General features: G+C 44.4%; 1 protein-coding gene across 9 annotated transcripts in view; it reads right to left on the bottom strand.

Annotated features, from left to right (window-relative positions):
- Positions 1 to 16,684, bottom strand: part of ptpn22 (protein tyrosine phosphatase non-receptor type 22) — a 31,574-nt gene that overhangs the window by 1,519 nt on the left and 13,371 nt on the right. The window contains exons 9-19 of one of the 9 annotated variants that reach the window (XM_031794492.1): positions 14,552 to 14,618; positions 14,313 to 14,390; positions 10,560 to 10,652; positions 10,108 to 10,235; positions 9,176 to 9,969; positions 3,469 to 3,552; positions 3,034 to 3,174; positions 2,776 to 2,904; positions 2,434 to 2,573; positions 1,168 to 1,195; positions 74 to 130 (exon numbers count right to left, since the gene is read on the bottom strand). In XM_031794492.1, coding sequence (XP_031650352.1) covers positions 74 to 130; positions 1,168 to 1,195; positions 2,434 to 2,573; positions 2,776 to 2,904; positions 3,034 to 3,174; positions 3,469 to 3,552; positions 9,176 to 9,969; positions 10,108 to 10,235; positions 10,560 to 10,652; positions 14,313 to 14,390; positions 14,552 to 14,618 — 1,739 coding nt within the window. Of the gene's footprint in view, positions 1 to 73; positions 2,574 to 2,775; positions 2,905 to 3,033; positions 3,553 to 9,175; positions 9,970 to 10,107; positions 10,236 to 10,559; positions 10,653 to 14,312; positions 14,391 to 14,551; positions 14,619 to 16,684 lie in introns of all 9 variants that reach the window. The other 8 variants (XM_031794494.1, XM_031794493.1, XM_031794495.1 and 5 more) reach the window with 8 other exon arrangements.

The raw sequence follows: 16,684 nt of genomic DNA, 5'->3' as shown, positions 1-16,684 counted from the left end.
CATGGGCCTGTGTTTCGTTAGTGAGAGCTGATACTTGTAATTGCGGGTCTACTCTCTGTGTGTTGCAACTCACCACTTCCTCCTAAAGCCACAACGACTTGAGCAACCAGAGGAACAGTAGTCAGGGGCTCTGTAGAGAAAATGTAGACAGACTAATTGTAAAGTACTGTATGTTCTCTCAAACATCAGATAGCTCAAGGAAGGACTACTTCTGACATTAGTTCTCATTATCATGTCATCAATTACAATCAGAGTAAGTAGCCTTGCACGAGCCAGAATGGCCCATAGGATAAAGGATCCTATAGAGCTCGCCAGCTTGTAGTCCTATAACCCAGAAATGAGTTACCTCTGGTTCATTCAGCCATTCCTATGTGAAACATTTATGGCGAAATAATGGTGTTTTGGAACAAATGTCGAAAATAAGGTCTGAGGTTAACACAGGCTCAGGAGATCTGATACGTTTTGTTCTGTGAGATAATAGTAATAGTCAATTAACATGACCATTATGAAGCCTTTGTGTTTTGTGTTTCATTAAACTGAATAAATGCTTCCAAATTCACATAAAGATATGTTAGCTGATGAAGATTCTCATAGAACAAAACGTATAAGATCTTCTAAGTCTGTGTTACCACAAAACTTATATTCAACGTTTATCCAAAAACCCTCCAAAAACGCCATTAATTTTCTCCATAGGCTTTGTACAACGAACCACGGCGGAATTAGTGCCTGCAAAAAGCCAACATTAGTATTTCTCGCTATATCTTGTTTGTGTCGCATGAGGTAGCTTGATATAAAAGTACACCACCCTAGACAGGACACTAGTCGATCGCAAGGCCTTACCCAATCGATCTCCAGAGACACATCGTGTTCCATTATTTACAGTCTTGTGTACGACTCGGTGATCGAACTCCCAACCTTCCAATTTTAGGGCAGACACTAACCACAAGGCCACTGAGTGTGTATAATGATGTTTTTCAGTGATTTCTATTTGTGCCTTTTATTGTGTGAGAGAGCAAAGCCAAGAGCAACCATTTGACGTTGACTTTTTCCTTGTTAACATCAAACAGACAGATGAACTGGTAGTAGAAGAAAAAACAAAGACAAAAACAGATGGCTTTTCTCAGTCACAGATGGCTTTTCTCAGTCACTATTGAGAAAAGAGCTTACCTTTCAGTGAACTCTTTGCGTGGACACTCTAAGGGAACAGTTTAGAGTGTTGTATTAATGTACTCATGTATTAACAACAATGGGAACATATGAGCCATTGCATGAATCACGAGGAGAACAAAAATGGGCATTTAGTAAAGATCAGTTCATGACACTAAGGGGTGTGTGGCAGCATCCTGTACTAGCTAGATGTACCCATTAAATACACATGACACTAAGGGGTGTGTGGCAGCATCCTGTAGTAGCTAGATGTACCCATTAAATACACATGGCACTAAGGGGTGTGTGGCAACATCCTGTACTAGCTAGATGTACCCATTAAATACACATGACACTAAGGGGTGTGTGGCAACATCCTGTACTAGCTAGATGTACCCATTAAATACACATGGCACTAAGGGGTGTGTGGCAGCATCCTGTAGTAGCTAGATGTACCCATTAAATACACATGGCACTAAGGGGTGTGTGGCAGCATCCTGTACTAGCTAGATGTACCCATTAAATACACATGACACTAAGGGGTGTGTGGCAACATCCTGTACTAGCTAGATGTACCCATTAAATACACATGGCACTAAGGGGTGTGTGGCAACATCCTGTACTAGCTAGATGTACCCATTAAATGCACATGACACTAAGGGGTGTGTGGCAACATCCTGTACTAGCTAGATGTACCCATTAAATACACATGACACTAAGGGGTGTGTGGCAACATCCTGTACTAGCTAGATGTACCCATTAAATACACATGACACTAAGGGGTGTGTGGCAGCATCCTGTACTAGCTAGATGTACCCATTAAATACACATGACACTAAGGGGTGTGTGGCAGCATCCTGTACTAGCTAGATGTACCCATTAAATACACATGACACTAAGGGGTGTGTGGCAACATCCTGTACTAGCTAGATGTACCCATTAAATACACATGACACTAAGGGGTGTGTGGCAGCATCCTGTACTAGCTAGATGTACCCATTAAATACACATGACACTAAGGGGTGTGTGGCAGCATCCTGTACTAGCTAGATGTACCCATTAAATACACATGACACTAAGGGGTATGTGGCAACATCCTGTACTAGCTAGATGTACCCATTAAATACACATGACACAAGAGTAAGAGTCTCTACTGACCATAGAAATTGAATTACTGGGGGATAGTACTATAATACATTCTAGAAGTATCATTTCGATGAGGGTGACTATCACACCTCCTTAAAGTCTTGACAGCTACAGCACCCAGAGTCTGTCAATGTCTGTTACCTTGCTCCGATTCATGATTCCATCCAGTAATCTTTTGGGTTGGGAGTTCCCTGCCCACTCTGAGGACGTACCGATCCTCTGCTGTGTGGATGTGGTCTGGCTGTTGCTCTGACTCTGGCAGGGGGCACTGTTCTGATCAACTGCAAATGCCCCAAAATTACAATGTCAGTTTAGTACTACACAGAGTAGATACATTACCTTGATTGACACACACACAGAGCAGTTGACATACTTTAAAATTATGTCTGGAGGATTAACATTTTGACAGTAGCCTAGTCCTAGGAGCACTATCATGGTGAGGATGATGGTGGAGGCGGTGGTGATGAAGAGGCATGTGCTCACCTTCTTGAGTGACCAGGAAGAAGGATTCTGGGGTTCTCTCAGGTAGAGGGGGAGTCAGATTATCTGAGCCTTCACAATAAAAACCACCACAAATCAGTGAGGTTCTACCTGGAACCAAATGGGCTCTACCTGCAACCAAAAATGGTTGTTCAAAGGGTTTTCCAATGGGGGTAGCCAAAGAACCCTTTTAGGTTCTAGATAATAAAATAATTCTAAGAGTGTATAGAAAAACATAAAATGGGTGTCACTTTTTCTTACCTGGAGGTGAGTGAGAAGGGGCCAGAGGATAGGGAGGTGGAGGGGGAGGAGGAAGGTTTACTGATGTACAGGGAGCAGGAACAGAATATCTAACCGGGGGAGGCAATGTAACTGGGGGTGATACTGTATCCTGGGGTGACACTGTAAAGACAAAAAAGCCCAAAAAGACTGGGATAAACATCAGCTGCACCTTCATCTGCATCTTCTGACTTCTGGACCACCATCTCCACAGGGACTGAGAGGGAAGGGAAGACAGTAGTGCTCCTACCGGAATTGTTGGCCAACACAAATTATTCTGGCGTTCTCTCTGGCAGTGGGGGGATAGGCGAGGGGGCACTCCCTTCGGGAGTGCGGTAGAGAAGAAATGTGTTTGAATGCTTTTGTAGAAGAGCTTATGAAGAGTATTATGAGGGCCTTCAAAGGCCCTCCACTCACCGTTCCCCCTGAGGGCTTCAGCTGCAGCATTAGGAGGGATGATGACCTCTAACCTCTCAGGTTTAGAGATGTTATCAGGATGCTCTAAAGGGCACAGAAAGAGATTTAGTGACATATAGTATATATATTAGGAAAGTACTCAGACCCCACTGTTTCTACATTTTGTTACGTTACAGCCTTATTCTAACATGGATTAAATAAATAATAATCCTCAGCAATCTACACACAATACCATAATGACATCACAATACCTCATAATGACAAAGCCAAAAAAACTGAAATACCTTATTTACATAAGTATTCAGACCTTTTGCTATGAGACTTGAAATTGAGCTCAGGTGCATCCTGTTTTCGTTGATCATCCTTGAGATGTTTCTACAACTTGATTGGATTCCACCTGTGGTAAATTCAATTGATTGGACATGATTTGGAAAAGCACACACCTGTCTACATAAGGTCCCACAGCCCTGCCCCGCCCCCCTTTCGGAAAAGCTGACCACGACTCCATTTTGTTGATCCCTGCCTACAGACAGAAACTAAAACAAGAGGCTCCCACGCTGAGGTCTGTCCAACGCTGGTACCGACCAAGCTGACTCCACACTCCAAGACTGCTTCCATCACGTGGACTGGGATATGTTTCGTATTGCGTCAGATAACAATATTGACGAATACGCAGATTCGGTGTGCGAGTTCATTAGAACGTGCGTTGAAGATGTCGTTCCCATAGCAACGATGAAAACATTCCCTAACCAGAAACCGTGGATTGATGGCAGCATTCGCGTGAAACTGAAAGCGCGAACCACTGCTTTTAATCAGGGCAAGGTGACTGGTAACATGACCGAATACAAACAGTGCAGCTATTCCCTCCGCAAGGCTATCAAACAAGCTAAGCGTCAGTACAGAGACAAAGTAGAATCTCAATTCAACGGCTCAGACACAAGAGGCATGTGGCAGGGTCTACAGTCAATCACGGACTACAAGAAGAAATCCAGCCCAGTCACGGACCAGGATGTCTTGCTCCCAGGCAGACTAAATAACTTTTTTGCCCGCTTTGAGGACAATACAGTGCCACTGACACGGCCTGCAACGAAAACTTCACTGCAGCCGAGGTGAGTAAGACATTTAAACGTGTTAGCCCTCGCAAGGCTGCAGGCCCAGACGGCATCCCCAGCCGCGCCCTCAGAGCATGCGCAGACCAGCTGGCCGGTGTGTTTACGGACATATTCAATCAATCCCTATACCAGTCTGCTGTTCCCACATGCTTCAAGAGGGCCACCATTGTTCCTGTTCCCAAGAAAGCTAAGGTAACTGAGCTAAACGACTACCGCCCCGTAGCACTCACATCCGTCATCATGAAGTGCTTTGAGAGACTAGTCAAGGACCATATCACCTCCACCCTACCTGACACCCTAGACCCACTCCAATTTGCTTACCGCCCAAATAGGTCCACAGACGATGCAATCTCAACCACACTGCACACTGCCCTAACCCATCTGGACAAGAGGAATACCTATGTGAGAATGCTGTTCATCGACTACAGCTCGGCATTCAACACCATAGTACCCTCCAAGCTCGTCATCAAGCTCGAGACCCTGGGTCTCGACCCCGCCCTGTGCAACTGGGTACTGGACTTCCTGACGGGCCGCCCCCAGGTGGTGAGGGTAGGCAACAACATCTCCTCCCCGCTGATCCTCAACACTGGGGCCCCACAAGGGTGCGTTCTGAGCCCTCTCCTGTACTCCCTGTTCACCCACGACTGCGTGGCCACGCACGCCTCCAACTCAATCATCAAGTTTGCGGACGACACAACAGTGGTAGGCTTGATTACCAACAACGACGAGACGGCCTACAGGGAGGAGGTGAGGGCCCTCGGAGTGTGGTGTCAGGAAAATAACCTCACACTCAACGTCAACAAAACTAAGGAGATGATTGTGGACTTCAGGAAACAGCAGAGGGAACACCCCCCTATCCACATCGATGGAACAGTAGTGGAGAGGGTAGCAAGTTTTAAGTTCCTCGGCATACACATCACAGACAAACTGAATTGGTCCACTCACACAGACAGCATCGTGAAGAAGGCGCAGCAGCGCCTCTTCAACCTCAGAAGGCTGAAGAAATTCGGCTTGTCACCAAAAGCACTCACAAACTTCTACAGATGCACAATCGAGAGCATCCTGGCGGGCTGTATCACCGCCTGGTACGGCAACTGCTCCGCCCTCAACCGTAAGGCTCTCCAGAGGGTTGTGAGGTCTGCACAACGCATCACCGGGGGCAAACTACCTGCCCTCCAGGACACCTACACCACCCGATGTTACAGGAAGGCCATAAAGATCATCAAGGACACCAACCACCCGAGCCAATGCCTGTTCACCCCGCTATCATCCAGAAGGCGAGGTCAGTACAGGTGCATCAAAGCTGGGACCGAGAGACTGAAAAACAGCTTCTATCTCAAGGCCATCAGACTGTTAAACAGCCACCACTAACATTGAGTGGCTGCTGCCAACACACTGACACTGACTCAACTCCAGCCACTTTAATAATGGGAATTGATGAGAAATGATGTAAATATATCACTAGCCACTTTAAACAATGCTACCTTATATAATGTTACTTACCCTACATTATTCATCTCATATGCATACGTATATACTGTACTCTATATCATTGACTGCATCCTTATGTAATACATGTATCACTAGCCACTTTAACTATGCCACTTTGTTTACATACTCATCTCAAATGTATATACTGTACTCGATACCATCTACTGTATCTTGCCTATGCTGCTCTGTACCATCACTCATTCATATATCCTTATGTACATATTCTTTATCCCCTTACACTGTGTATAAGACAGTAGTTTTGGAATTGTTAGTTAGATTACTTGTTGGTTATTACTGAATTGTCGGAACTAGAAGCACAAGCATTTCGCTACACTCGCATTAACATCTGCTAACCATGTGTATGTGACAAATAAAATTTGATTTGATTTGATTTGACAGTGCATGTCAGAGGAAAAACCAAGCCATGAGGTTGAAGGTATTGTCCGTAGAGCCCCGTGACAGGATTATGTCGAGGCACAGATCTAGGGAAGGGTACCAAAAAATGTCTGCAGTATTGAAGGTCCCCAAGAACACATCCTTCTTAAATGGAAGAAGTCCGGATCCACCAAGACGCTTCCTAGAGCTGGCCGCCTGGTCAAACTGAGCAATCGGGGGAGAAGGGCCTTGGTCAGGGAGGTTACCAAGAACCCAATGGTCACTCTGACAGGACTGCAGAGTTCCTCTGTGGAGATGGGAGAACATTCCAGAAGGGCAACCATCTCTGCAGCACTCCACCAATCAGGCCTTTATGGCAGAGTGGCCAGACGGAAGCCACTCCTCAGTATAAGGCACATGACAGCCCGCTTGGAGTTTGCCAAAAGGCACCTAAAGACTCTCCGACCATGAGAAACAAGATTCTCTGGTCTGATGAAACCAAGATTGAACTCATTGGCCTGAATGCCAAGAGTCACGTCTGGAGGAAACTTGGCACCATTCCTACAGTGAAGCATGGTGATGGCAGCATCATGCTGTGGGGATGTTTGTCAGCGGCAGGGACTGGGAGACTAGCCAGGATTGAGGCAAAGATGAACAAAGCAAAGTACAAAGAGATCCTGCTCTAGAGCGCTCAGGAGCTCAGACTGGGGCAAAGGTTCACCTTTCCACAGGACAACGACCCTAAGCAACGCAGGAGTGGCTTCTGGACAATTTCTAAAATCTGTTTTTGCTTTGTCATTATGGGGTATTGTGTGTGGACTGATGAGGGAAAAAAACTAATTTAATCTATTTTAGAATAGATACATGTGGAAAAAAGTCAAGGGGTCTGAATACTTTCCAAAGGCACTGAATATATATATAGAGTACCAGTCAAAAGTTTGGACACACCTAGTCATTCAAGGTTTTTTCTTTATTTTACTATCCTCTACATTGTAGCATAATAGTGAAGACATCAACACTATGAAATAACACATGGAATCATTAAGTAACCAAAAAACTAAATGAAATTATATTTTATATTTGAGATTCTTCAAAGTAGCCACTGTTTTCCTTGATGACAATTTTGCACACTCTTGGCATTCTCTCAACCAGCTTCACCTGGAATGCTCTTCCAACAGTCTTGAAGGAGTTCCCACATTCTGTATGTTGAGCACTTGTTAGCTGCTTTTCCTTCACTCTGCAGTCCAACTCATCACAAACCATCTCAATTGGTTTGAGGTCGGGGGATAGTGGAGGCCAGGTCATCTGATGCAGCACTCCATCACTATCATTCTTGGTCAAATAGCTCTTACACAGCCTGGAGTTGTGTTGGGTCATTGTCCTGTTGAAATACAAATCATAGTCCCACTAAGCCCAAAACAGATGGGAGGGTGTATCGCTGCAGAATGTTGTGGTAGTCATGCTGGTTAAGTGTGCCTTGAATTCTAAATAAATCACAGACAGTGTCACCAGCAAAGCACCCTCCCACCATCACACCTCCTCCTCCATGCTTCACAGTGGGAACCACACATGTAGAGGTCATCCTACTCTGCTTCTCACAAAGAAACGGCGGTTGGAACCAAAACTCTAATTTGACTCATCAAACCAAAGAGCAGTTTTCCACTGGTCTAAAGTCCTTTGCTCGGGTGTCTTGGCCTAAGCAAGTCTCTTCTTATTATTGGTGTCCTTTAGTAGTGGTTTCTTTGCAGTAATTCGACCATGAAGTCCTGATTCACACAGTCTCCTCTGAACAATTGATGTTGAGATGTGTCTGTTACTTGAACTATGTGAAGCATTTATTTGGGCTGCAATTTCTGAGGCTGGTAACTCTAATAAACTCTGGGTCTTCTTTTCCTGTGGAGGTCCTAATGAGAGCCAGTTTCATCATCATAGCGCTTGATGGTTCTTGCGACTGCACTTGAAGAAACTTTCAAAATTCTTGACTGGCCTTCATGTCTTAAAGTAATGATGGACTGTTGTTTCAGTTTGCTTATTTGAGCTGTTCTTGCCATAATATGGACTTGGTATTTTACCAAATAGGGCTTTCTTCTGTATACCTCCACTACCTTGTCACAAAACATCTGATTGGCTCAAACGCATTAAGAAGGAAAGAAATTCCACAAATTAACTTTTAACAAGGCACACCTGTTAATTGAAATGCATTCCAGGTGACTACCTCACATGGAAGAGGCATCACTACAGTCCCTGGTTCGAATACAAGCTGTATCACATCCGGCTGTGATTGGGAGTCCCATAGGGCAGCGCACAATTGGCCCAGTGTCGGCCGGGGTAGTCCGTCATTGTAAATACGATTTTGTTCTTAAGTGACTTGCCTAGTTAAATAAAGGTTAAATAAAAATAAAAAATGAAATGAAATGAAGCTGGTTGAGAGAATGCCGAGAGAATGCCAAGAGTGTGCAAAGCTGTCATCAAGGCAAAAGGTGTAGAAATAAGTAAAAGATTAAGAAAAACCCTTGGATGAGTAGGTGTGTCCAAACTTTTGACTCGTACTGTATATATATATATATAAATATATATAAGAGATATATATATATATATAGAGAGAGAAAGAGAGAGAGAGAGAGAGAGAGAGATGGGATATACCGGATTATCACGCTATAAAGCCAACTATGCACTCTCAAATTCTTCATTGATCTAAAAGAGTAAGCATACAGCAACACAACATTCACCTGTTCCAGCAGCCAGCACATATGATTCAGGGGTTCTCTCAGGTAATGGAGGTGGACTGTCTTCATCCGAGAAAGGTACAAGTGCACCTGCGGCAGCGTTTGTGATGACAAGGGCTGGCAGTTCCATCGCCTGGTCTTTAAGAGTTATACTTGAACCATTGAAACAGGGGTTCTCTGTCAACTTGCTCAGAGGAGCCAGCTCCTCATTATCAGCACCTCTGGGAGCCTCAGCAGCCAGGGGTGAGGTCATTGAAAAGTCAGGTAAAAAGTAGAGGTCCTCCACAGTGAGACAGAGGGGGTTGGAGATGGAAACTGCAGAGAGCACTGGTGGTACCAGTCGGGTGATCTCTCCATCACTCTCCACCTTCTTTTGCTCCATGGCTCTCTGACATAATTCCTGAGTCATGAGTGCCTGAGAGGTTATGATGGGGATGCGGAGACTGGGCTCTTGTCTCAGGGCCTGGCTGGTGGGCAATGTATCGGGCTTTGTCGGTAGTGGGTATGGTGGTCTCTGGTTCATGGACATGCTATTAGTCTGTATCTGTAGGGGTTGTGGTTTCTGGTTAATAGTCTGTGTTGGTAGGGAGTTTGGTCTCTGCTGTTCCCTCTGCCTGTCCCTGGCTCTCAGGGCATTGAGGATGACTGAGGGGGAGCACGTAGCCGAGTCAGACAGTGGGTCACCATCATGCACCGCTGCTGAGGCAGAGAAAGCCACTGGTAAGACGTGATTGGATATCCCATCAGGCTCCTCCCTATCTGGGTGCCTGCAACACAATATGGAGGCATTTCTCTCTCTGTGTGAGAAAGTGTATGGGTTATTATGACATATTTCTCTACAGAGATATGCATCAAGGTTTGAAGCAACGCACCGTGAAAAAAGCTTTCATTGTCAGATCTGTGGTTGATGGGGAAAAGCCTTTACTATTCTGTACCTGTGCTCTGTCTGTGGTTCCATTTGATGCTGTGGCTCAGGTTCTGGTTCCTGTTCAGCTTCAGACGCCTCACTGAGGTCAGAGAGCTCACTGTCACTGGCTGTAGGGGGTGAGGGGGCCGCTGGCACCTAAACAGTTCAACAGAATCACACACTTACTCATTCCCCCTCTGAGAAAGTATCTACATACAACACAGTTCACTGGCCTTAGTTTATGTGCCTATGTTGCTCTGTTCCAGTGCCTGTTGCTACCACATCACCAAACAGCCAGTGGTTCCATTAGCCAGAGTCTCTGTGTGTGTTTGAGATTACACAATAGTCGCACTGCGCAGAATCATTGATCTGCAAATCACCTTGCATCCCAACTAACTACTCATTATGTGATCAATATTAGTGATTCTGCACCTCATCTTGATATAACTGTTCCCCGTCAAAACATGCTGTCTGTCTCACCTCCTCTGTGCAGGAAGGCTGTGCTGGTGCCATGGACTGCAGATACTTCTCCAACAGGAACTTGATGGTTCTGTACACCAGCTCGTACTGTTCCTGTAGTCACACACAGAACCAGTTATTTTAGTGTTAGATGCCATGTCAGTTGCCCTGGCCTGTTGCAAGAGAACTGTCCTGCAATCCAGAAAATGTAAAACGTCTAGTGTATTTGAGACTTAATAAAGGCTTCTGAAGTTTGTAATTGCCACCTTAAAATGTCAGAATTGATTGGTGCCAGACGATGGTGAGATACAGCTTTGTGATAAAAATGTCTCAGGTAGAGGCCTGTCACACAGTGTGTATGTACTGTACACTGAGTGTACAAAACATTAGGAACACCTGCTCTTTCCATGAGAGACTGACCAGATGAATCCAGCTGAATGCTATAATCTCTATAATCCCACCTCAACGTCAACTCAATCAGTGTAGATGAAGTGGAGGAGACAGTCTCAAAAACAACTACTAAAGGACACCAATAAGAAGAAGAGACTTGCTTGGGCAAAGAAACACGAGCAATGGACATTAGACCAGTGGAAATCTGTCTCATGAGTCAAATTTGAGATTTTTGGTTCCAACTGCCGTGTCTTTGTGAGACACAGAGTAGGTGAACGGATGATCTCTGCATGTGTGCTTCCCACCATGAAGCATGGAGGATGGTGTGGGGGTGCATTGCTGGTGACACTGTCTGTGATTTATTTAGAATTCAAGGCACACTTAACAAGCATGTCTACTACAGCATTCTGCAGCGATACGCCATCCCATCTTGTTTGCGCTTAGTGGGACTATCATTTGTTTTTCAACAGGACAATGACCCAACACACCTCCAGGCTGTGTAAGGGCTATTTGACTAAGAAGGATAGTGATGGAGTGCTGCATCAGATAACTTGGCCTCCACAATCACCCGACCTCAACCCAAATGATAGGGTTTGGGATGAGTTGGACTGCAGAGTGAAGGAAAAGCAGCAAACAAGTGCTCAGCTGGTTGAGAGAATGCCAAGAGTGTGCAAAGCTGTCATCAAGGCAAAGGGTGAAGAATCTAATTTGTTTAAGACTTTTTTGGTTACTACATGATTCCATATGTGTTATTTCATATGTTTAACAACTTCATTATTATTCTACAATGTAGAAAATAGTAAAAAGAAAGAAAAACCCTTGAATGAGTAGGTGTGTCCAAAAGTTTTACTGGTACTGTAAGTATTCACACCGTTTTGCTATGACACTGATGAGTTCTAAACTTTAAATATGGTTAACTATCAGGTATCCTATTTAAATATTGAGTGCCATAGTCTAGTTTGTACACCAGAAGTTAATAGTTATCTGTAGGGGGAATGTATTGAGTAAAGGAAGGGCAATCACATGTGACAGGCACTGATAAGGGTGGAGAGATGAGGTTTAGTGAGGAAGGGGGCCGAGGTCAGGTCAGGTCACATTAAGTGAGAAGGAACAGTTTATTGCCCACATCACTTAATTTCCTGCCTAGCGATAAAGATGTAGCGTTTAGAGAGAAGGAGGACATCACCCAAATTGGGGTTTATATACTACCTTGGGGAAAATATGTCTTATGCAGCTGTATGACCCAATGGGTGAATAAACGTGAATTAACTTGGTTTAAGCTTTACTAATCGTCCATGAGTTTTACTAGGTTAATTTAGCCCATAACAACACTAAATTACGTTAATGTGCATCCAATTACCTTTTATCACCACCTGTCTATATAAGGTCCCACAGTTGACAGGGCATATCAGAGCAGAAACTATACCATGAAGTCCAAGGAACCGTAGATCTCAGAGATAGAATTGTGATGAGGCATATATCTGGGAAAGGGTTTAAAACATGTTCTAGAGTGTTGAAAGCTTCCAAGAGCACCGTGGTCTCCATCATTGGTAAATTGAAAAAATATGGAACTACCCAGACTATGCCTATATTTGCCTGTCCAACCAAACGGAGCAACCGGGAAAGTAGGACCTTGGTCAGGGAGGTGACCAAGAACCCAATGACTACTCTGACAGAACTACAGAGTTCCTTGGCTGAGATGGGAGAACCTGCCAGAAGGACAAGTCTCTACAGCACTTCACCAACCTGGGCTTTATGGGAGAGTGGCCAGATGGAAGCCACTCAAGAGAAAAAGGCTCATGACAGCACGCCTGAAGTTTGCAAAAAGGCATGTGAAAGACTCATAAGGCATAAGATTCTGCGGTCTGATGAGACAAAAATGTAACTCTTTGGCCTGAATGCATAGCCCATCTAACACCATCTCTACCGTGAAGCTTGGTGGTGGTAGCATCATGCTATGGGGATGCTTTTCAGTGGCAGGAACTTGGAGACTGGAAAGGATAGAGGGAACAATGAATGGAGCCAAATACAGGAACATTCTTGATGAGAACCTGCTTCAGAGTGCAAGCGACAGGACAATGACCCCAAGCATTCAGCCAAAGCAACACTGGAATGACTTCAGAACAAGAATGTGAAAGTCCTTGAGTGGCCCAGCCAAAGCCCAGACTTGAATCTCATTGACAATCTGTGGAAATATTTGAAGATTGCTGTTCACCGCTGCTCCCCATCTAACTTAACAGAGCTTGAGGAAATTTGCAAGGAAGAATGGGAGAATATCCCAAAATCCAGATGTGCAAAGCTGATACAGACAAACCCAACATGACTCAAAGCTGATACAGACATACCCAACATGACTCAAAGCTGATACAGACATACCCAACATGACTCAAAGCTGATACAGACATACCCAACATGACTCAAAGCTGATACAGACAAACCCAACATGACTCAAAGCTGATACAGACAAACCCAACATGACTCAAAGCTGATACAGACAAACCCAACATGACTCAAAGCTGATACAGACATACCCAACATGACTCAAAGCTGATACAGACATACCCAACATGACTCAAAGCTGATACAGACATACCCAACATGACTCAAAGCTGATACAGACATACCCAACATGACTCAAAGTTGATACAGACATTCCCAACATGACTCAAAGCTGATACAGACAAACCCAACATGACTCAAAGCTGATACAGACATACCCAACATGACTCAAAGCTGATACAGACATACCCAACATGACTCAAAGCTGATACAGACAAACCCAACATGACTCAAAGCTGATACAGACAAACCCAACATGACTCAAAGCTGATACAGACATACCCAACATGACTCAAAGCTGATACAGACATACCCAACATGACTCAAAGCTGATACAGACATACCCAACATGACTCAAAGCTGATACAGACATACCCAACATGACTCAAAGCTGATACAGACATACCCAACATGACTCAAAGCTGATACAGACATACCCAACATGACTCAAAGCTGATACAGACATACCCAACATGACTCAAAGCTGATACAGACATACCCAACATGACTCAAAGCTGATACAGACATACCCAACATGACTCAAAGCTGATACAGACATACCCAACATGACTCAAAGCTGATACAGACATACCCAACATGACTCAAAGCTGATAATCACCGCCAAAGGTGCTTCTACAAAGTACTGACTTGTGAATACTTATACTTGTGATTTAACCAAACATTTTTAAGACATGTTTTCACTTTGTCATTATGGTGTATTGTGTGAATATGTGTGAGAACATTTTTGATTTAATCCATTTTGAATTCAGGCTACAAAATGTGGAATAAATCAAGAGGCATGAATACTTTCTGAAGGCACTTTACCTTGGTCTGAACCACAGAAGGCCTCTGTGTTCTCATGTCCTGAACCAGGTCATAGATGCTGAAGTCTTCTTTGAGCAGCTGGAAATAAACACAAAGGCACTCAATGACGATCAGTAAGGTGACTGTACACACATACAGTTACAGATACATACAGTAGCTTTTAGTACAGCACAACATAGATACACACTCGGGTTCGGAGGAGATGGTACAGTACAGGGTAGGGCAGGTACAGTTCTCACCTGTGTTTTCACCAGGTTCCAGGTGTAGTCGATGGCACACAGTGCTCCTGTTCTTCCACAGCCAGCACTGCATGGACAAACAGGCAGAACAGGGTCAACATAAAATACAGTACACTAATTAAGAAGAACAAACAATTACATTATATAAATACAAACTCTCCTTTCACTTAGCATGCTCCTGGCCCACACTAAGAGACAGAGACTGTAATATATAGACACTATATATATACAAAATTATATATATCAAATTGCTGGATTTATCTCAGCCACACTGTTGCTAACAGGTGTTTAAAATCGAGCATACAGCCATGCAATCTCCATAGAGATCCATTTCAATAAGCATTTTTCTACGGCTGACCATGCTCTCCACCTGGCTACTATAGCTCTGCACCCCCTGTAGCAACTTGCCTGCAGCAATCTGGACACGCAATCTGGACCCCTAAAAATCAGCTGGGCTAGACAATTTGGACCCTCTCTTTCTAAAATGATCTGCAGAAATTGTTGCAACCCCTATTACAAGCATGTTCAACCTTTCGTATCATCTGAGATCCCCAAAGATTGGAAAGCTGCTGTGTTCATCCCCCTCTTCAAAGGGGGAGACACTCTAGACCCAAACTGTTATAGACCTATATCCATCCTGCCCTGCCTTTCTAAAATCTTCGAAAGCCAAATGAACAAACAGATCACCGACCATTTTGAATCCCACCGTACCTTCTCCACTATCAATCTGGTTTCCGAGCTGGTCATGGGTGCACCTCAGCCACGCTCAAGGTCCTAAAAGATATCATAACCGCCATCGATAAAAGACAGTACTGTGCAGCCATCCTCATCAACCTGGCCAAGGCCTTCAACTCTGTCAATCACTGCATTCTTATCGGCAGACTCAGTAGCCTTGGTTTCTCAAATGACTGGTTCACCAACTACTTCTCAGATAGAGTTCAGTGTGTCAAATCAGAGGGCCTGTTGTACGGATCTCTGGCAGTCTCTATGGGGATGCCACAAGGTTCAATTCTCGGGCCAACTCTTTTCTCTGTATATATCAATGATGTCGCTCTTGCTGCTGGTGATTCCCTGATCCACCTCTATGCAGACGACACCATTCTGTATACATCTGGCCCTTCTTTGGACACTGTGTTAACAAACCACTAAACAAGCTTCAATGCCATACAACACTCCTTCCGTGGCCTCCAACTGCTCTGAAATGCTAGTAAAACTAAATGCATGCTCTTCAACCGATTGCTGCCGGCACCTGTCCGCCCGACTAGCATCACTACTCTGGACGGTTCTGACTTAGAATATGTGGACAACTACAAATACCTAGGTGTCTGGTAAGACTGTAAACTCTCCTTCCAGACTCACATTAAGCATCTCCAATTCAAAATGTTATCTAGAATCGGCTTCCTATTTCGCAACAAAGGCTCCTTCACTCATGCTGCCAAACATACCCTCGTAAAACTGACTATCCTACCGATCCTTGACTTCGGCGATGTCATTTACAAAATAGCCTCCAACACTCTACTCAGAAAACTGGATGTAGTCTATCACAGTGCTATCCGTTTAGTCACCAAAGGCCCATATACTACCCACCACTGCGACCTGTATGCTCTCGTTGATTGGCCCTCGCTACATATTCGTCGCCAAACCCACTGGACTCCAGGTCATCTATAAGTCTTTGCTATGTAAAGCCCCGCCTTATCTCAGCTCACTAGTCACCATAGCAACACCCACCAGTAGCAAGCACCCCAGCAGGTATATTTCACTGGTCATCCCCAAAGTGAACTCTTCCTTTGGCCGCCTTTCCTTCCAGTTCTCTGCTGCCAATGACTGGAACAAATTGCAAAAATCACTGAAGCTGGAGACTTATATCTCCCTCTCTAACTTTAAGTATCAGCTGTCAGAGCAGCTTACTGATCAATGTACCTGTACACAGCCAATCTGTAAATAGCACACCCAACTACCTCATCCCTATATTGTTATTTATCTTTTTGCTCTTTTGCACCCCAGTATCTCTACTTGCACATCATCATCTACACATCGATCACTCCAGTGTTAATGCTAAATTGTAATTATTTTGCCTCTATGGCCTATTGCCTTACCTCCCTAATCTTCTACATTTGCACACAATGTACATAG

The sequence above is a fragment of the Oncorhynchus kisutch genome, linkage group LG17 (genome assembly GCF_002021735.2).
Source record: "Oncorhynchus kisutch isolate 150728-3 linkage group LG17, Okis_V2, whole genome shotgun sequence".
NCBI classification, from domain to species: domain Eukaryota; kingdom Metazoa; phylum Chordata; class Actinopteri; order Salmoniformes; family Salmonidae; genus Oncorhynchus; species Oncorhynchus kisutch.
This window is presented reverse-complemented; position numbering and strand designations above follow the sequence as displayed.